The 21,602-nt window shown below is 39.8% G+C and overlaps 1 protein-coding gene across 1 annotated transcript; it reads right to left on the bottom strand.

Annotated features, from left to right (window-relative positions):
* Positions 1-66: 66 nt before the first annotated feature.
* crot (carnitine O-octanoyltransferase) lies at positions 67-21,301 on the bottom strand. The gene is made up of 17 exons (XM_036558098.1): positions 21,065-21,301; positions 20,578-20,695; positions 17,330-17,454; positions 16,954-17,135; positions 14,071-14,195; positions 12,792-12,900; positions 12,192-12,285; positions 11,804-11,929; positions 7,909-8,010; positions 7,735-7,818; positions 6,902-7,009; positions 5,051-5,181; positions 4,797-4,920; positions 4,010-4,088; positions 3,608-3,701; positions 2,666-2,785; positions 67-1,879 (listed from the first exon to the last, which is right to left on the bottom strand). The coding sequence occupies exons 2-17, from the start codon at positions 20,690-20,692 to the stop codon at positions 1,759-1,761; spliced, it is 1,839 nt and encodes a 612-aa protein (XP_036413991.1). The 5' UTR covers positions 20,693-20,695; positions 21,065-21,301; the 3' UTR covers positions 67-1,758.
* Between the last annotated feature and the right edge of the window lie 301 nt (positions 21,302-21,602).

Here is a 21,602-nt window from a genome sequence, read left to right as displayed (position 1 = left end):
AGTATGCATTTTATTAATGTGACAGACTGCAATATCGGACTCAAGTCAGATGAAAGAATACAAATATTTTTACCACTTCATTTTATTGCATTGTAAACAGTATGTAGGTTAACTACAAATCTACAGACATTACATGCAAACTTGCAGTGTATTTGGAAGTAAATTCATACTGGAAGGCATTAAAGTTTCTAATTTATTACAGTGTTGTGATTACACACCTCAGAATTCTCAAAGCATGCTACAATGACTGAGCTCTGTTGACCAATTCATTCCTTTAACGTAAGTGCTTTGTCGCCCAAAAACATCTGGAACCTTCGCTTTTCCAGTCTTTCAGTGAACCATTCAGTCATCAGTTTTTTAAACAAGAGTCAATACAAAATAACATGTAAGAAAGATGCTGGCATATTGCTGTGAGAATCAAAAGAATGACTGCATATGGAAAAATCATCACTGAAGCAGATTAATATCAGAAGCTAGAAGGCAATTATGGTAAATCCACTGAAATTTAAAAACAGCTACAGATGTTTTGGGCAGATCCTTATTCTTTTCTGATAACCAGGAAATTTAACTTGAATCACACTTTTGTTGAACAATAATCACTGTTATATGTCTTTAAAATTTCTTCAAATTTGGAGAAAAAGGTGGTTGATTTCAAGAACAAAAATCGCAGTTACTGCAAATTTTACATGTAAATTAGAGCCACGTTGAGACATTGTAAAATTAAAACAGCAGAAGAAACAAGGAAACATTTTACAACTGAAATAATCAGGCTGTATTATTCCTGCTGGTTTGCATTGATTTGTGCATGATTAAGAGTTTATGCTGCTTTCTATGAATACACTCAAAGAATTTGAAACATTTACTGTGCATTTGGTTTTTAAACCCACTACCGACAACAAACCAACACCTAGTAGTCACTGTTAGAGCTACCCTGGGTTAGATAAATGATCTAAAACACTAAGTAAGGCAATCGATACACTGGAGCACACACTGGGCAGCTTTAAACCCAGTTCGCAACAAACTCACTTGTTTAAACAAAGAGTAACAGGTTTCATCAGAGAACTGAGAGGAATGGGTGCATCAAAAGCAGACACTAAACGGTTCCTGTTCATTCATCACGTCTATTATTATAAAACGACATACTTAAATCTCGTTCCACTAACACTACAGGGCCTGGAAATTCCAGCTAGCTCAAGGAAAACTAAAACAGACAAAAAAAACAGCCTTCCATAATCCAAATAAAAGGTTATTTGTCAAAATTAACTTCAAAAAAGCTGCCATATTATTCTTTTTCCTTTAAAGCAATCCATCCGGACATTCAACTTTACTTCAATATCTACTAAATATTAGCTCCAGTGAGAGCATTTAAGGACAACTTGGTGTTAAAACTGCCCACTTTGCAGATCCACAGTTATCTGAAGACAAATTAATCTAACCTGTTTATATTATCACAGTACTACCTATTAGTAGTTCTTCAGTTCATTACAAATGAAGATGCAGCAGTGCTCCTGGTGAGTCTAATGACTAGAAGCAGCAAAGGAAAAGATTACAACAGGTTCTTTGTGCCAATTATTCACAAATTCGTCAGGAACTTGCTGAAAAGTCTTATTACTCCACAGGAGATAACCTGAATGTAGACAGTATTAGTACAACTAAAGGTGAAGACACTTCAAGTAAGTGCTAGCTTATCTACATACGATTACTGACTTCTGATTAAACTTTAAAATGTGGAAACTCAATTTCCCAGAAAGCTTTACTCTACAGCTGGGACAGGGTGGTGACCTGCATTATGTCATGGAAAGAGGTACACAGGTTGTGGAAGAACGTCTCAGCGTTTGTCTCTGGGCAGGACTTCCAAGCCGTACAGGCAGCAACAATCCTGAAATTTGGCAGCAAAGCAAAACAGTCAAGTCACACTTGATTCCTATTAATAAATCTAAAATAAAATAAATAACAGCTAAACTATTTCAGTTACATGAACATCCTAAATTATGTAAAAATGTCTACCTTAACTTGAAACATGCAGCCTGTCAACAATTCTGGTATCCTTTTAAAAGCATGTTTTCTTTGTCAGTTTGCAATAATTCATATTGAAAGAACACCTGACATTGTGCTATGCCTCACATATTTTTTATCCCCTTGTTGTGAGGTGCACACTCACCTACACTAAGTGTCTGAAGCATAGACTGCATGTTGAACTACCACCTTCAATCATTAAATAAGCACAACTCGCTCTGCATACCAAAGAAGACACTTTGATGAACTTGAAGCAGTGTTGCAAAATATACTGGAAGCTGTTTTACTTCTTCACTTACTTGTTAAAAAATAAAAATATGATTTAAATGTTGGAGCAGCAACCATCTGTAAACTTTTCTGATGGGTGGTTTATGTCAGAAAGATTTTGCTGTTGGAAGAAAACCTCCAAAATGGTAACTTTACAGGAGAAAGAAAAAAACAACTTTACTTTTAATGTAAGTCAATGGAACCAGACTTTTTCCAAGCAATTTTGAGTCTTTTTTTTTGGTCCATTCTTCATGAACTTTACACACAATGTTAAGGGCAACAAGTATTTTCAAATTATGTCAAAAACTGCAAAATGTCAAAAAATGTAGATAAAAGGTTTTCTTCCGACAACAGCGAAATGCAAATACACTGTTAGTCCCACCTGTCATCACGGATGCGATAGAAGAAGCCATAGCCGTGGTGCACCATTGGAGCAACAGCTCCCAGAACAGTTGTGTAACCCACAAGGCTAGAAGAAAGGACAAAGTTTCCTCCTCCTCCACTGCTCAAAGACAAAAGGGGGAAAGGAAAAAACACATAGCCATTAGGACTAAATACTACTATTGCACTTACATTGTTATATAATGTGATTGTGATATGTTGTACAATAAATTCAAACACTGGTGAATCAATAATGTGACGTGGCTAAATATCAGCCTGCATAGAAAATAAATAAATAAATGAACTTTGTTGGAATAAAAAAAATATATATATCGTGGTTGATTAGGGGTGTTATTTGCATATTGCAACCTTCTGTGACACCAGTACTGCAAAGGCCAATATGGTAATAACAATAAACAAAAAGTATGTCACTAATAGCAGACATCTGTGAGGGTTCATGTACGAACATGTCTGAATTCATTTTTAGACCATTTTTCGTCCAAGATGAAACACTTCATAACTTCATTGTGAAGTGGTGGAGCTAAACTGCTCTATGCTAAATAGGTGCATATATTGGATATATGAAAATGCATTGGTTTCCATGACAAATCACAAAACAATTAATGTAAAACTAGCTGTTCTAACAGTTTAGTTTCCACATATGGATCATAAGGACTGGGGAGTGAATAGTACTATTATTGCATGAAAAGTAAGGAAAGTTTGGTTTCACATGATATGAGTCGTATAGTTAAAGGATCCATAACAGTTGTAGCGAGTTTTCAAAGTGACATCCACTCTACCATCGTACCAGTGCTTTCAGAAACAGGATTCTTGATCATCAAAAGTAGTTTTGTTCATCCAAACTCCAAGCAGCACTACAGTCCCCTATCTGTCCAATATTATTGACCATATCAGAGTAAGAAATTGCTTTGCTGAGGCAAACCTCTTAGCGTAGAGAGGATCAGAGTAAAGCTCAGGAACAGGAAGTCCCTCTTCCTTGGCAATCAGGTACAGGCCCAAGAGGTGTCTATCAAAGCCTGAGCAATTAAATAGAGAAAGAGAAAAAACATGCAGCACATAATCTGTAACACATACATGTTTAAGCTGGGCTAGAAAGCATGTTGACCCTCTAACTCACAATGCAAGTTAGACCACATTTGACTAATCCCATAGTGTTGGAGGCTTAGTGTAGTACATTTAACTAAAATATGACTAATTCCAAGACGAATGTTGCATTTTGGGACTGAACAGTGTTGGAGTCACTGATCAGAGACACCAGTGCTTTCAGGTTCTCATTACAGTAAATGCCAAACTAGCAGAAAACTATGTCAGAAGCATCACAAACCTCTTCCTTTTTGTGCCTCATCCATCAATTTGTTGTGTTTGTTGAAGGCAGCAAGAAGGGCTCGTCTCTTCTCTTCAGCCTATAGATTAAGGCTAGCGTTAAAACCACTGGACATAAGGAGTTTTAAGGCAATCGTTTAGCACAGAAGTCGGCAACCCAAATGTTAAGAGAAATTTTGTCCTTTCAACAAATGTCAACCTTGGGAGCCACAACATTTTATGTCCATTTTACCATCTTGGCAGTAAGTATGTCTCAGTATGTGCTGATGTACTAGTATAGGCTAAAAATATAATATATAAACGAAAATGCAGACTTACTTTGCGCTGCTTTAAGCTTTAGCTAAGCTGTAGCCACTTTTCTTGCATCTCCGGCAAACCTACAAATCTAATTCTGCTATGGAACCGCAACAGGGCTGTAAAAGAGATGACTCCTGGTTTAGCAAAATTTCACATAATTTTTTTCCCTCTAAATGTAGTCACTTACCCAAGACATTTCCTTCTTTAGTTTTGCGCTAGAATTGTGAAGCTAAATGTTGTTAACACAGGGTGATTCAGAAAGATTCATCTGATTTCAAAGCAGCATATTTTTACAACCGTGAGGCACCTAGGAACCAATCACATACCAATTGAAAGAGATGGTAAAATGCACATAAAATGTGGCTCCCAAGGTGGTTTGATTTTCGTTGAAAGGACAAAGTGGCTCTCCTTAACATTTGGGTTGCCGACCCCTGGGCTCTAACCATCTAAGGTCAGGTATAGACATATCAGTGTTGGTACAGAGTGCTTACACTTGCTGCAGGGTTAAGCATGATTTTGCACCACTGCTGGGCTTCCACTGTGCACGGCCTCATGGTCTCTGTGCGGCCGTGATAGAACCTGCGCGTAGTCGCCGTCTCGTAGCAGCTACCCGGCCTGAGTGGGAGATAAAAAGAAAACAGTTAGAAAGACACAATTTCAGCTGAAGTACTGCCATTACTGCCCTCTGTGAGAACCTCCTCATTGTGAATTCTGTATGGCAGCCTAGCAGTAGACTGTCTCTCACTTTCCGTGCTGTCTGTAGTAGGTTAACTGCATGGCCAGCTGCACAAACGTGTCTGGGTGAAGCTTCCTCTTCTTGATCGCTGCTTTCCCAAAGGAGGTGAAGGCATAGCAGGCAACCTGCAGGTCCTGAGACTGGAAATGAAAACATCTGTTTAAATAAATTCCAAAAACTGTTTTACTGCTGCAAAAATTGTTTCTGTGATGTCATGAAAACCAACACATTTACATATGTCTAATCACTTTAGCTCCGCCCATTCAAGTAGTGTAAACTCTTACCTAGACAGTCAAAGAAAATTGTAATGAAAGCAACCATTTTTCTTATATTCATCACAAACCCCACTTATTTACACTTAAGTTATCATGAGTGTTTTTGCCTGGACTGCTTTTTGAATGAGACACAGGGCTACCAATCAGAACAGAGATTATTTAAATATATCAGTTGTAAAGGTGCAGTAATACAAATAGCCTGTGGATAAAAGAGGTTAGTCATGTAAAAATAAATAAATAAATAAATAAAATGGACCATGTTTGGTTAATAAAACCCCAAAAATGTCGCAAGTCAACTTCAGGCAGAATAATAAAGAGTAAGAAAAATATTTAGGACCTTAATGTCCGTCATGGGGAAATTCTAAAAACATAAAGTTAAATCACACAATACAACCAAAAGACAATGGCTGTCTTCTTCAACTTTACTCCCAACCTGCACAATGACTGAACAATTAATTGTTTTATATCAAAATCTGAATTCAAAAGAATTCAAGTTTTCAAATCAAAAGAGCTGCTGTTTTATTTACATTCTACATTATTCAGTTGCCTCATGTTTTAAAAAGGGAAAACTCGACCTAATAGTCTGTCACACGACATTTAGTTTAGCCTAATTTAAAACCATTTACAGCACTTTAAATCGCAACCACAATATTGGTCAGAAAAATTGGATATTTTCCCCAGATCGTGTAGCCCTTTGCACTTCTTAGTAAACTGCTTTTGACAGCTAAAGCTACGTTCACATTACCAGGTTGAAGTGGCACAAATACAATTTTTTGCCCTGTGACTCAGATCTGACGTTTTCAGGGTTGTGTGGACACAAATGTGATCTTTTCAAATCTGACCTGAGCCACTTTCATATGTGGTCCTAGATCGGATACGTATCCAATTCGTGGCCATGTGACCTTAATGTGATGCTTAGATCTGAATTCATGTGCTTTCTTTCCACTGCGCCATCATTCAGCGTTACCATGCAGCGCTGAACAGAAGTTAAAGCCTGTAAACGGTGGAAAAGCAGCTCATCTCACCTTTTTCTCCTTCGTCTCACTCTAATAATGAAGCTGAGAGCTGATCAGAGTTAATTATCTTCACAGTGAAGCTCGTTCTGCTCGTTAGTTTGTGCTGATGATGAACATGCGGGTCATTTCTGGACGCCGGTTCGTTCACATTAATGACAGATTTGAGTGACCTAAACGAGTGTGAACCATCGTGTGAGAGAGATCGGACTTGAGCAAAAAATCAGATTTGAGCAGTGAGGCTTTTAATGTGAACGTAGCCAAAGTTAACATTAACTCTCCTTGTTGGGTCATGAGATCTTTATAGTGGTAGTCATAAAAGTACATTTTGAAGAAAAGCTTGTAGCCCTTGTCAAGCGTGCTCCCTACGCTCTAAAAGGAAAACTGCTCCCCAAACGAACGTTTCATAGAAAAATTAGGTAAATTCCTTAATGAGTCAAAATGTCCTCGACATTAACATCTGTAAACACTGTAAAGTTTCACTACTATGACAACTTAGGCCACATTGAATCTGGAACAGTGAAAAAGCTCTGTTACAGTGGAAATGTTTCCTGTGTGTGTTAAAAACGTACAGTTTTTGTGTACTGCTCTTTAGCGAGTGCAATGTCTCTCTTGACTCTATCATCCACAGTGAACACCAGCTCCTCTGGCACAGGTATGTCACGCACCACCTCTGAACCCTACAGGAAACACAATAACATTAATGCACTTGCGTGCATTCACATACACACATTTACACACACTCACACACGTTTCTCTTACATTGCGAGGACATCCGCTGATTTCCACTGATTTTGTATTACTGTAGCCAAGTCATAAACCTAAACCTAACTCTAGTCTTAACCTCAGTATCCAAAGGCAATCCTTCTGCTCAGTCAAAAGCATGTATTCAAGTGAGGACCAGCAAGATGTCACTTTTCCATTAAGTGCAGAATAGGAAGGATCTCTACAGCCTTTTCAGCACGTTGTAAGGATTTTAACAGAATGAAAAGAATTTCCAGACTTCTGAAATTTGGATGTTAATGAATACCATTCGTTTTGTTTAACTAATGATAAGGACACTTAACTAGATAGCTCAGTGGACAGCAAATACAAGTTAGCAGATAAAACCGAGCTGCCCAATACTATAGCGTAGCAATGAAAGACTACATTTGAATGCCTGCTTGCTGTTGTTTCTCTACTGCACTTGGATAACTTTTATTTGAATTTCCTTCTCTGCTCCCAATAAATCACACCAATGAACCTCCTCTGCAGTTTGTTTCATGTGGTTGTGTTGATGGAATAACCCATTATAATCATGATCAGGGAATAGGCTGCTTTGAAATGACAGAAAAGAACAGTTGCAAGTGGAAATAACAGTTATTCAAAAAAGTACCTTTCCACTCCCAACCTTGTAATTTCTTACCTTCCATTTTCCTGCAGCGGCCTTCAGTTTTTGGTCAATATAATAACAGAGAGATACCAAAACCATAGCATCATACGGTGTATGCTGTAATAGATACATATACATTTATTAGACATATGTTATGATTCAACAGATGATGACTGATAATAACAATGATGAATGTGCTATGTTTACATCACAGGTTGAGCCAAAGGTTCCATCAGCAAAGCAGATCTTGTTGTAGGATTTATCACCCCAGCGAGTTGTAGGATCACCCGTGAGAGACAGGAGGGTCATCTACAGAGAGACAGGGAAAAAAATATATCACCGGCCTATTAAGTGTCATTATGCATGCAAGTATAGTTCAGCACTTTCACAGCTTTTCTCTGCAGTGTCTTTGCAACTGATTTCTATCCTAGGGTTTCGGTCATGTGATTTTTCTGTTGTGGCCGCCATATTTGAGACTGAATTTCTGGCTTTGCTGAAGCTAGATGTGAACGATGTCTAAAATTACTCTCCATTTTTTGTAAGAGAAAAAAACATTGCCTCAACATAGTTGATCAAATAGTCTGTGATCCTTAAACAGTTTCCCCCTGAACTCCTGGTCCCACTTAAACTGACGGAAAAGCTACCAAATTTGTGTTTTCCTGACATTTATATTTACCTCATACTCAGCCCCTCTCCCTGTTCTGGTGTCTCTCAAAGCAATTAAAAGTACAGAAGCCCACCGGCTCTTCACGTCAGGGTGGGTAAAGGATCCCATGGTGTGGAGTGAAACAGAGGCAATATCGTCCCCTACACTTCCTGTAGTGTACTGCAGTCAGAAGGACTGTGATCATCATATTAAAGGAAAAAATCTAAAGATTTTCCAAACTTCCACATAATTAAATGGGTAAGATGTAAACAAAGTCCTTCAGAGCATTTTGGTGTGAAATTCTCTGTTCTAGAGAAGCTTACAGAGTCAGAATTGTTAACAGTGGTGGTCAACAGAGAACAGACCTGTAGAGCTGAACGCCACTAAAAGCTTCCTTACAGAAAGTTATTACATTAAGAGGTTCTGAATATGTTGTCAGATGCCTGAAACATTGTTTTACCACAGTGTTGTCATAAGCTTTTCGGCCAGCATTATATATGAGTGTATTATGGTGCGGAGGTACAAACCAAATTCCAAAAAGTTGGTACTGTATGTGAAATGCTAATAAAAAAAAAGCGATAAAAAGAAAGCAATGACAAATTTGTTTTGACTGTATTAAATTGAAAACAGTACAAAAACACAATATTTGTGTATATATATATATATATATATATAAACCTTATGCACTTCATGGTTTTTGTAAATGTATGCTCATTCCAAACTTGATTCCTATAATACATTCCAAAAATGCTGGGCAGGAACATGTTTACCACTGAGTTACATCACCTTTCTTTTACACAACACTTAATAAACATTTAGAGGACTGAAGACACAAACTGATCCCGTTTTGAAAGTGTAATTTTTTCCCATTCTTCAGTTATTCAAGTCTTCAGCTGTGCACCCATGTGGGGCCTTTGTTGTTGTATTCTGAGCTTAATAACACACGTTTCTAATGTGAGGCGGTTTCGAGTTGCAGACAGGCCTGTCTAGCAGCCGCAGTCTCTGATTACACAGCCATGCTGTTGTAAAACATGCAGAATGTGGCTTGGCGTTGATCATGCAGAACAAAATGAACGTCCCTGAAAAAGACAGCATCTAAAAGGCAGCACAAGCTGCTCTAAAACGTGTTCAGCATTAATGGTGCCTGAGGTCCCCCTCTAATACATCCCCATACCACCCCCAACAATCTGGAGATTGGCCCGGAGAACACATCGTCCATAATTTTCATAAATAATCTGAAAGGTTGACTCATCAGACACGATACACGTTTCCACTGTCCATCAGTCCGTGAGCTTGAGCTCCGCTTGAGCTTTTAACATATGATTTGCACTGTGCTATAGTAGAATAGCCTTAACAAAGTATTACCAAGCCCAAGCCATGATATTCTTCACAGGAACATGGCAGTTTTTAATGCAGTGCCATCTAAGGGGGTCAAAGACCACGGGGCAGTTATTTGTGGTTTTCTGTGTTTTCCTTTACGCACAGAGATTTCTCAGAATTCCCTAAAGATTTTGATTATATTATGTGCTCTAGTGGGTGAAACAGCAAAAATCCTTGCAATCCCTGGCTGAGATGTGTTACTTTTGGATTAACTATTGGAATTTTTGCTGTTCCCCATTCCTGCTCATAAAGGACTAGGCCTTTTCCTGGATGCTCCTTTTATATCTAAGTATAATAGCATCACCGGTTTATTGAACAGTTCACAGTATCAGTTCACAGTTCATAGTAAACTGCCACTTTTTGGAACGTGTTACAAATATGTACAAAAAAAACAATGGAGTTTTAAATATATATATAAAATATAAGTTTTAAATAAAACATTCAAGATCTTGCTTTTGTACTGCTTTTCATACTTTTTTACTGTTTACTGTTTTTTTTTCTTCAAACAGAGGTCAAAGTAGATTTCAGCATCACTGCTTTCTGTTTTTACTTGCATTTTACCTACTGTCCCAAGTTTGGAACTGGGTTTGTACACACAGGGTGATGTAAGGCAAAATAGTACCCACAGGAAAGTAGTTATGAAATCAGATTCAACAGTACTTTACCACTATGAACATTACGATATTCCCCAATTTTCTCTCCGATCTGATTTCACCCTCTAGGACTCCCCCAGTCACACAACAGCACCAGTACTAGGAGGGCAAAAACTAGCACAGGCTTCCTCCGAGACCTGTGAAGCTCCACCGTGTCTTTTCGAATGTCGTTGGACAGCCGAACACGTGGAGGAAAGCGGCAACCGCCAGATCTTTTACGTCAGCTAAAAGACACCTGCGCTGACTAGCATCGCTCTGATTAATGGGGGGGGGCATCCTACCCACCCAGAGAGTGAGGCCAATTGTGGTCTCTTGGACTCCCAGCCATGGATGGCTGTAGCATCACCAGGGATCGAACTTGCGATCTCCTGATAATAGGGCTAACGCTTAGACAGCTGCACCTCTCGGGAGCCCAACATTAAGAATATACACCGATCAGGCATAACATTATGACCACCACCTTGTTTCTACGCTCATTGTCCATTTTATCAGCTCCACTTACTATATAGGTGCACTTTGTAGTTCTACAGTTATAGACTGTAGTCCGTCTGTTTCTCTGATACTTTGTTAGCCCCCTTTTACCCTGTTCTTCAGTGGTCAGGACCCCCATGGACCCTCACAGAGCCGGTATTATTTGGGTGGTGGATCATTCTTAGCACTGCAGTAACACTGACGTGGTGGTCTGTTAGTGTGTGTTGCGCTGGTCTGAGTGGATCAGACACAGCAGTGCTGCTGGAGTTTTTAAACACCTCAGTGTCGCTGCTGGACTGAGAATAGTCCACCAACCAAAAATATCCAGCCAACAGCGTCCTGTGGGCAGCGTCCTGTGGGCAGCGTCCTGTGACCACTGATTAAGGACTAGAGGATGACCAACACAAACTGTGCAGCAGCAGATGAGCTATCGTCTCTGACTGTACATCTACAAGGTGGACCGACAAGGTAGGAGTGTCTAATAGAGTGGACAGTGAGTGGACAGTGGAAGTGCACCTATAGAGTAAAGGGAGCTGATAAAATGGACAATGAGCGTAGAAACAAGGAGGTTGTCATAATATAATATTATGCCTGATCAGTGTAAACTCAAAACACACAAATAGGTTCACTGATCATTTGAGATAAAATGGCTATATTTGTGTTGCGGACATCATGAGCCCTGGTTCCATCATCAGCATTGTAAAGAAATCTAAGTGTCTCTACAATGCACCATTTTCACATCAAATCACTCAGAATTATTTTGTTTACATCTCAATGACTGAATTGTGCGGTAACTTTAATGGAATTCCCCTTTAGCATTATAGCTCACTACAGATATTCAATTTAAATTGATTTTTTTTTTTTTTGATAAAATGTTCATAATGAGTAAATTGCATCGTCAACCAATCTTTGCAGCCCTCGTCAAGATGAATGGTGTATATGTATGTGTTACCGCTGTGTAGTTGTCTGGGGTGGAATATGGTTTGGCATCGTCCAGTGCAATAACAAACAGTGAGCTTTGAATGGTCTCCAGTATGGTCTCATTTACAGGATCAATGGAGATTAGATGCTGCCGGGCCTACAGTATCACAATGGTTGAGAGAGAGAGAGAGAGAGAGAGAGAGAGAGAGAGAGAGAGAGATGAGAGAGAGAGAGAGAGAGAGAGAGAGAGAGAGAGAGAGAGAGAGAGAGAGAGAGAGAGAGAGAGAGAGAGAGAGAGAGAGAGAGAGAGAGAGAGATCAAACTCAAGCTTGATAATGACTGGTGGTGAGACATTCTGCTTTATCATGACTGACTGAGCAAAGTTCAGTTATGACTGAATTCTTATGGAGCTCTAAGACCTTAGCCCAACGGGTCCTCTCCTCACTGGTCAGGGCACCCACTCCATCCCCCTCTGGCTCTCCATCACAGCTCTTTTTAATGTAGGTGAGCTGCCTAAAATGTCACACCAAAGATGATCAACAAACACACCATATATATCTTGGCTGATCAGCTACATTTGGGCCAAATGGAAAATTATATAAATTTGATTTTTCTGCCAAACTACACCAGTACTCACGAGTTCGGAATCAATGTTTCCAACAATATAAAACCAATATGGTTGCAGATTAATTTAATTTTATGCATTTTATGCATCAATGATTCAAAACAAAAAGGTTGACCAGAGCTGTAGATCATTCTAAAACATTGAGAATGAAGTAATAATAAAATTAACCTTGTATTCGAAAAGTGGTGATTAAATCCTGAGGCAGATAACATAGACTTTTCTATAGATAATAGATCATTCATTTACAGATGAACTAAATATAACACGTGATTCTAAAGTTTTAAACTGCAGTGTATTCCTTTTTATGAGGAGTTATTATTATTATTTTATCCGCCTCTTGTAACAGTAAAGAACAGCTATCAGTGAGATGTTGTATTTAGGACAGAAACATTACCTCAGTAATTCAGGAGGAGTGAGGATGCGTCCATCGCAGAGAACATCAAACGAAAAGATCCTCCCGCGACACATTACCACAACATGAGAAGGACAAGGACCCTCACTCTCTACAACACAAAGAACACACATCAGGGAGTGACTGCGCTGTGCGATGCCTTCAATTTGTTGTACTTATGAATGATTCACCTGCAAGATGCGACAGAAGCTGAGAGACACACAGACCTTTAATTCAGTGTTTCAGACTCCAGGCTTGGAGCTGCTGCACTGTATAGTTTAGTGTTTCTCTCTGCTGTTCACCTCGTTCAACTCAAGAAGGGATTAATTAGCTAATAATATCAGGTATTTTAACCAGGAAACCACAGTTATGCAGTGCAGGGGTTTCAGGACTGGAGCTGAACTCTGAACTAACTGCACTAGCAAACTTACAGAATCACGTCTGTCGAAACACAACGTCGTTTTCCGCCCCACGACATTCAGTCTGATATTTAACGTTCATGTTTCTCCATTCAAACCTCATTTAAATCTCCAGAAACAGAGAGTAAAGTTATCCCGGCTGTCTGCAGCTCCGTTAGGGGGACGACTGTTCATCTCTCGGCTGTTAACATCAGCTAAAGTTATCTAAAGGCCAGCATTGATCTCATCTGTGTTAATTAGCTGATGTCGTTCCTCCTATGATGACAGAGTGTATCTCCTCTTTATGCAACACCATGGGATCCTTTACCCACCCTGACGTGAAGAGCTAGTGGGCTTCTGTGCTTTTAAATGCTTTGAGAGACTCCAGAACAGGGAGAGGGGCTGAGTATGAGGTAAATATAAATGTCAGGAAACCACAAATTTGGTAGCTTTTCCGCCAGTTTAAGTGGAACCAGGAGTTCAGAGGGGAAACTGTATAAGGATCACAGACTATTTTATCGACTTTGTCAAGGTAACATTTTTCTCTTCCAGAGTAAGGAGAGCAATTTTAGCCATCTTTCACCTCCAGTTACGTTTGTGCGAAAATGGTCCCAAATATGGTGACCACAACAGAAACATCACATGACTGAAACCCTAGGATAACACTGCCATGTCACCACTGAATTTGAATTTTCTGTTTTATCTCCAGCTTGTTGACAGCTCCATTACTTCACTGCATCTTTTAAACCCTGCAGTTCACAAGCAAGCAGTTAGTAAGTGGAGCTACATACAGTTTGCGTAACAAGCTGCAGTCAAATATTAAACATAAGCACACTGTGGGCGCTGGGGCTACGGTCGTCCCTACATGTGGCCCAGAGTCATACCTGTCTTAAAGTAGTTGAGAATGCTATCCTTGGTAATTCCAGGCACTCTGCACGTACAGAAGAGCATGCGGAACTGGTGCATGTCAAAAGGCATGTTTCCTGCTTTATGGACAGCCAACTTCTCCCTGATCCACAACACGAGAACACACAGCACAGTAAGGTATAATACTCTAACAAACACAGTTCAGCAGGCATTCAAGACAAGCAAATGCAGCATAAATGACCATCACTGACTAGAATACATTCCATGTTTTTTTTTCTTCAAATGCTTTGGACGTATCTAAAATGAAGATATTTTATCATCTAAATCAAGGCAAGTATTGCTGTCTAAACTGTGTTATTGTTCATTAATGTGATTTTGTGGAATGGAAGGCAAAAGCAGTTATGTAAGAAATTTTCATTATCAAATCTGCTCTTTATAGGAGTTTTGTGACATGACTGTATTCTATTCCCTTAAATGGACAGTGGCAAACGTGATAATTATTAGAGACTTTACTTTCAGCTTTGAGTTCAATGTTCATGGACTGATCTGGGTTTTTTTAATGGCACCAGAAAATGTGAGTTCAGTCAGAGCCACAGATAAAAAAAATAAATAAATAAAAATGCCACAAAGGTACACTCTTACCTTTGTGTCCAATGGGGGGGATGCAAATGACATCACTTTGCAATAAAGCCTATGCGATGAAACAATAATAATTTTGAAAACACTGTTTCTAAAGCAGATTTGTTATGTTTTTGTCATTTTATGCCTATTTTTATTGATTTTAACATTATAAAACTACAAGCTTATAACATCCTAAGGCCTATTTTTTCAGTAAATATACGGAAAACAATACAAACTAAATATGATATTAAGTTATGTTTAGTTATTCTTAAGTCATACACACTGTATCACCAAAATCATGAACATTAATGTGGAATATATGCTGTATATTATGTTTTGTCTTTTCGCACCCCGTTGTTGGGATTCTGTGGCTGTACTCCTTCCGTTTAAATACAGTATTTAAATGTTCTATTGATGGCTCACCTGGTAAAACCTTATTTCCAGCTACTGTCGCACCCAGAATTAGTTCAATCACAGAAGCGCAAAAACACACTGCAGAGGTGACAATATCAGCAATACAAGTAACTTTAGCACTGCAGGACCCCTTCAGCAGACTACACTAGACAGTGCTCGTAGGAGGGAGACTAACAAGAGCAACAGCAAAGTGGAAAGCTACATTAGTACTATCTGAATAGGGAAAGGTAGCATTTAGTTATAGTGCTCTATCAACTGTAATGATCAGGAGTTTTAGATAAGAGTGATTTTTCTCCCTGACTGTTTTTAAGATAAGTGTTATTGTATTAGTATGTTCGCTCTTGATATTAATTAATCGTTATTATTAGTTCATGTGAATACTGTGATGAAAATAATGTTATGGAATTACTGAAAGTAAATATATATATATATATATATATATATCACTGTTGTCAGAAGAAAACCTCTTATCTCCAACATGGTAACTTTACAGGAGAAGGAAAAAAACCTACTTTACTTTTAATGTAAATCAATGGAACCAGACTTTTTTCCAAATTATTTTGGGTCGTTTCTTTTGGTCCATTCATCATGAAATTTAAACACAATGTAAAAGGCAACAGGCATTTTCAAATTATGTCAAAAACTGAAAAACGGGGGCTCCCAAGTGGCGCAACCGTCTAAGCGTTGGCCGTATCATCAGGAGATTACGAGTTTGATCCCTGGTGATGCTACAGCCGTCCATGCCCGGGAGTCCAAGAGAGCACAATTGGCCTTGCTCTCTGGGTGGGTAGGAAGGCCCCTCCTTTGCCCCCCCATCACTTGACACGATGCTAGTCAGCGCAGGTGTTGTTAGCTGACGTAACAGATCTGGCGGTTGCCGCTTTCCCTCGAGTGCGTTCAGCTGTCCAATGACGTTGCATGAGCAACAGTTCGAAAAGAAGTCCTAACTCGCGCGTGGAATTGGCGACAAATAAATTGGGGGGAAAATTAGGTTAAAATCCCCCCCCACAAAAAAAAACAGAGATACCAGGTTTTCTTCCAACAACAGGGATATCTTTGTGAGATAAGCTTTACTCAGCTCTGCTCCACCTGTTTATCAGAGGCTGATAACCTTTGTTGTTGAACTTGGCTTAAAACCCCCCCTTTGTCAGTAAAGTGATTGACCGACATAAAAACGGCCAATCACAGAGTGATTGTACAAAACAAGAGGTATTTAAATGTAGAGCATGAATCAATACATTTATTCACATTGACTGTATTAAAAATGTCCATGGTGCTTTTCAGTGGAGTTTTTCATCTGAAGTGAGAGATATTCTGCATGTTTATGTCCTCAGTGTGTTGGGCGTCCACTGAGTGGAAAACACTTGGACTAAGCAGTTCATTTTTCATCTTGGCAGGAATAACAGATTATCAAAACTGATTTAGGAGAGTCAGTTTAGTTTCAGTATTTAGCTGTGCTAGCTTAGCTGCTAGCCACAAGTTCTGTTAATGAGAGAACGATGCCATGGATACACTGGGATTTTCTATGGCAAAACACTGGTCACTGCAGTATGTCTGAGGGGTTTTACGCAACACCCTTAACGAATTCCCTTTGGTACTCAAGAGAAATCCTTAATTTGTTTTATGCAACTGTGCTCTTACTCTGGGGGGCCAGAGTTTAGCTTAATTTGGAAAATCAAACTGTGCCGCAGCCATGTGATAAATAAATAAATAATGCGGTATATTACCCCAGAGTAAGCGTTTTGTATTCAATATGCTTCCACATTAGGAAATGCATTTAATAACTAAAACATAATTAAAACAAAAAGTTATATTTAAATAATATGGAAAAATCCATCATATCTGCAGGAGAAGGTGATGCTCACGTGCGGATAAGGTCCCAGTACTGCAGTGTTTGCCACACAATCATGCTGGTTCTCTCGAGCTGGGTACCCTCACAAGGGGGCCAGCAGTGCTCCAAGTACGGCCCCGGACCCCCGAAATTGACATTGATCTGAGTTGGCATGCGAAGCTCCAGATATGCTGAGTCTAGCCACCAGTCCTCCAGCTACACAAGCAAACAAAGAGTAGTCAGTCTGTCAGGGTTTTTAATCAAGTCTGAGTCAAAGCCACTAGAAAGCATCCACACATACAGCACCGGCACTGTCTGTACTTAAGAGTTAAGGTTAAATAAGTGTGGTAATTTGGTGGCTGTATGCAGTTCATCAGTAACAGGTTTTATCTGGATGTATTAGGAGTTACCCAGTTGCGCCTGTTCTTGGCTCTCTGTAGAAGTTTCTGATGAAGATGCTTTCCAATGCCCTCCCCGAAACGCTTCACAATGGCTGCAGTGTTGCGAAACTCGTCCTCTGAAGCAAAAGGCTTGACTGGAAGAATGAAAAACAAGGATACACAGTGTAAGGTTTTTCAAACTTTCTGCATAATTCCATCACTGAGACGGAAACAAAAGTCATTCAGAGTGGTGATGTGAAATGTGCCATTCTAAACCAACATACTGACTCAGATTACTTTATAATGGTGATGATAGGAACCAGGGGTCACAATGTCTACAACACAAATATGCTGCTGTTGTCAGAACAAAACCTCGTATCTCCAAAGCGGTAACTTTTCAGGAGAAGAAAAAAACCTACTTTACTTTTGATGTAAGTCAATGGAACCAGAAGTTTTTCCAAGTCGTTTTGGGCCATTCATTATGAAATTTACACACAGTGTGAAGTGCAACAGGCATTTGCACATTATGTCAAAACTGAAAAACAGCAAAAATGGAGATACAAGGTTTTGTTCTGATAGCAGTGACATGCATTTTATTTACTATCCAAAACAACCAGTGAGCCTACCTCACAAATCTCTCGGCCAAACCCTTTAGGCATCAGGCAGTGCATTCGTATTTTATCTAATAAATACTTGTATTATAGCTTTTGGAGGCATTAAACTATTCAGACGTCCGGTTCCCATCACCACCACTGTGAACATTTATGAATTTCACATCAAACCCTTTTGAATGACTTTGTTTACATCCTAATGTAAGTATGTCGACAGTTTTGAAAAATCAGTGGAATTTCCCTTTAAAGGACCTAAACCTGGGTTGCATGTTGTGGGCAGGGGCAGCTGAGCACTTCTACAGGAGTTCATTTAGGCCCGTCCTTCTTCATACAATGGAAATTGTTCTGATTCTGACTTTCCCCAAATGATGAAAGTAGATTTTTATATCAGCCTCTTCTTATTATTGAGAGAAAGACTGACAGCTAGTCAAGATGCAGTCCGATTAACAAAAAAGACATTGCCTGAGCATAATGAATGTGAATCAACACGTCTGAAGTCCTGGCACTCGTTCACAAGCTAACTTGGCACCAACTCTTCATGAAACTGTCGACACAACAAGTGAGAGTCTAAAAAAGTATGAGGGGATTTTCTTACTAGTAAGGATTGTAATCTGATTTAAAAAATGTTAAAAAGTTCTAAAATTTAGAGGGGTGGTGACCCCCCTTCAGAACCTGAATACATGAGCCAGCCAAAGAATAAATGAGTGACTGAATGCATAAGCAAGTAAGTGAGTGCACTGAAAGAGGGGCTAATGTGGTGCTTCACAATCAATCAACAAGCATTCTGGCTTAAAACTAGCATTTCATACACTCACTTTATTAGGAACACCTTTATACCTACTCATTCATGCAATTATCTAATCATCCAATCGTGTGTGTGCAGATACAGACCAGCAGCAACGTCATCTCGACTGTGACAGTGATATTGACCGTGGCGTGATGGCAGACAGCCTGGATTGAGTATTTATATATCTACTGATCTCCTCACACAGCAATCTTTAATATTCACTCATGTTGGTGCAATAAAGAAAAAACATTCAGTGAGTGGCACTTCTGCAGACGGGAAAGGCCTTATTGATAAGAGAGGTCAATAGAGAATGGCCAGACTGGTTCTAGCTGACAGAAAGGCTATGGTGACTCAGATAACTACTCCGTACAATTGTGGTGAGCAGTGAAGCACCTCAGAATGCACAAGATGTCGAACCTTGAGGTGGATGGGCTACAACAGCAGAAGACTACGCCGGGCTCCACTTCTGTCAGCCAAAAATAGTAAGCTGAGGCTGCTGTGGGCACAGGCTCACCAAAACTGGACAGATGAAGACTGGAAAATGTAGCCTGGTCTAATGAATCTTGATTTTAGCAGAAGCACACTGAGAGCAGAATCAGAATTTGGCACCAACAGCGTGAATCCATGGACACAAGCTGCCTTGTGTGAACAATCCAGGCTGGTGAAGGTGGTGTAATGGTGTGGGGAATGTTTTCTTGGCCCATTAATTCCAATCATCGCTTACATGCCACAGCCTATTTGAGTGTGGTTGCTGACCATGTGCATCCTGTCAACATGGACCAGAATCTTAAAGGAACATTTCCAACATCTTGTGGAATTCATGCTATGACGAATTGGGGCTGTTTTGAGAGCAAAGGGAGGCCCTCAAAATTTGTACAGTATTCTTAATAAAGAGCTTGGTGAGTCTATATTATTGTCGTGTTATATAATATTCTGTAGCGCTTCATTGAACCCCTCAGCCTCACAGGTTTGACACAATTTTGGTTCCATAATTTTGTATCCTTTTCATTCATCAGTGTTCTCTCAACACAATACCCAAAGCCCAATAATGAAATTGTGACCACTAGCATAGCCACTGATGTAGAGGCTAATAAATACAGATCTGATATTTGGCTTCCAAGCAGTAACATTAGCAGTCTGGCTTTTTCCTGTATTAGCCAGATGTCAAACTGCATTAGCACACCCTGATAGCAAGAGGATAGTGGGCCACTGTTGGACCGCTGATGGCAGAGCTGGCGGTCCACTGGCGTTTTGCTCAGTGTTTTCTGGGCGGCCCAACCGGTGGTTAAGCAGAGTAGTAGACAAAATTCCAAAATTCTAGTAATTATTTTTGTTCTCTCAGTTGTTTGCAATATTTATCTTAGTTTATTTTCTAAAATAAAAGTCTCTGTGCGTTTAAAATCAGCTGGAGGAGATTAAAAACTACTTAGAGCTTGTATTGGACAGTAATCTGGGTGGTCCGAGGGTGGACCCACAGTGGCAAACAGTCAGCGGGGTGCTGACCTTATCAAGCCAGCGATATATGCTTGCTATCTGGGATAATTCAAACTTCAAACTGGCCGCTCTCAAGCATTGACCCCAAATCAGCTTTTTAAAAGCTCCTCCCACCTTCAGGATAAATCAGAAATGGCTTTAAACCCAGAAATCTGTCTCTAGAGACTATTGGGGCAGTCTCACACGGAACAAATGTTGCAGTTTTTTGTCCAGAGTGCTTCTTTAATAAACTCCCAGTGGAAGTTCCTTGTTTGGGCTCTCAACTTCTGCCTAATGACTACACACCACTTACATAAGGGCAGCCTTGAACTTTCACCTATTTTCAGAGCAGCACGTCGCTACAGGACTGCAAATGCTGCCAACTTCACTGAATGACGAACTCTTACCCGCGTCCAAGTATTTGCAGAGGGTTCCCTCCAGAGAAGGCACGGGTAGAGGAGGCAGGCTCTGCTGGTACTGAAAGGTGCGCTCGGCCGTGGACTCGAACACTTGGTTATCCATTGCCTTGAATAAGTGGACAGCAGCGTGTTACCTCTTAGTAATGTACTCCACTTTAGTACTGTAGCTACACTCTCTCTGGTAGAACAATGCCACAACCATCATATTCGCCAGCTTCTCGTTCGAATTTTCCCGTTCCACCTTAAATGGCGCAGCATTTACATTCAGAATGTAACTACAGCATTTTCCCGTTCCACCTTAAATGGCGCAGCAGTTACATTGTAACTGCAGCATCATTTAAGGTGGAACGGGGAAATTCGAACGAGAAGCTGGCGAACAGGTCGCCTCTCTGGGACGTGACTGCCGCTGCGTGCCAGTCAGTGCACTTGACTCAACGCTCATTGATCACCGTGCAGTAAACAAAGCCTGACTTACCTCAAGATCCTCAGGAGTCAGTTAACAGCTGGGAGGAAAGTTGTGTTCACTCAGCAGGAAAGACAGGCGTGAGCTGCAAATACTGAGTTACAGCTGTTGTTGATCTTGTTGCTTAACATCCAGCTCGAGTTGTGGGCTCGGGCTCTCCGTGGGCTCCGTTCCCGTCCTCTTTGCCCCAGTAGCCCACAGAGCTCTGCCGAGCAGGCGGGGAAGGTAAACACACTACAGGCGGCGACAAAGTTCAATAAGGCCGCCTACATCAACGTTTTTCAAAATACTGGTACCAGAGCTGCGCTGTGTTAAAGAGGAATTCCACTGGTTTTTCAAAGTTTTCTGTGTAGTTCGGTCACTGCGTTGTAAACAAGAAATGTATCAAATTAAAATTTGTTATATAATAATTAATAATAAAATTAATGTCATATAATAATTATAATAAAATTATAATTAAAATGCTAAAAATAAAATAAAACATAAAATAAGGGATCAAAAAATATTAAGATGGTGACTTTTATTAGCATTAGATGGAGTAGATGTGTTT

Source organism: Colossoma macropomum, unplaced genomic scaffold (genome assembly GCF_904425465.1).
Source record: "Colossoma macropomum unplaced genomic scaffold, Colossoma_macropomum, whole genome shotgun sequence".
NCBI lineage: Eukaryota > Metazoa > Chordata > Actinopteri > Characiformes > Serrasalmidae > Colossoma > Colossoma macropomum.
Note: the sequence above shows the minus strand (reverse complement) of the source record. Positions and strands in the feature narration are given on the sequence as shown.

What these genes read in the sequence shown, in the direction of transcription:
- crot (XM_036558098.1), bottom strand. Translation starts at nt 20,692, where the DNA reads ATGGATAACCAAGTGTTCGAGTCCACGGCCGAGCGCACCTTTCAGTAC. An exon ending in AAGAGCAGTACACAAAAACT is followed by an intron (nt 5,182 to 6,901) that starts GTACGTTTTTAA and finishes TTTCATTTCCAG; the next exon opens with TCTCAGGACCTGCAGGTTGC. An exon ending in TATCGCATCCGTGATGACAG is followed by an intron (nt 1,880 to 2,665) that starts GTGGGACTAACA and finishes GCCAAATTTCAG; the next exon opens with GATTGTTGCTGCCTGTACGG.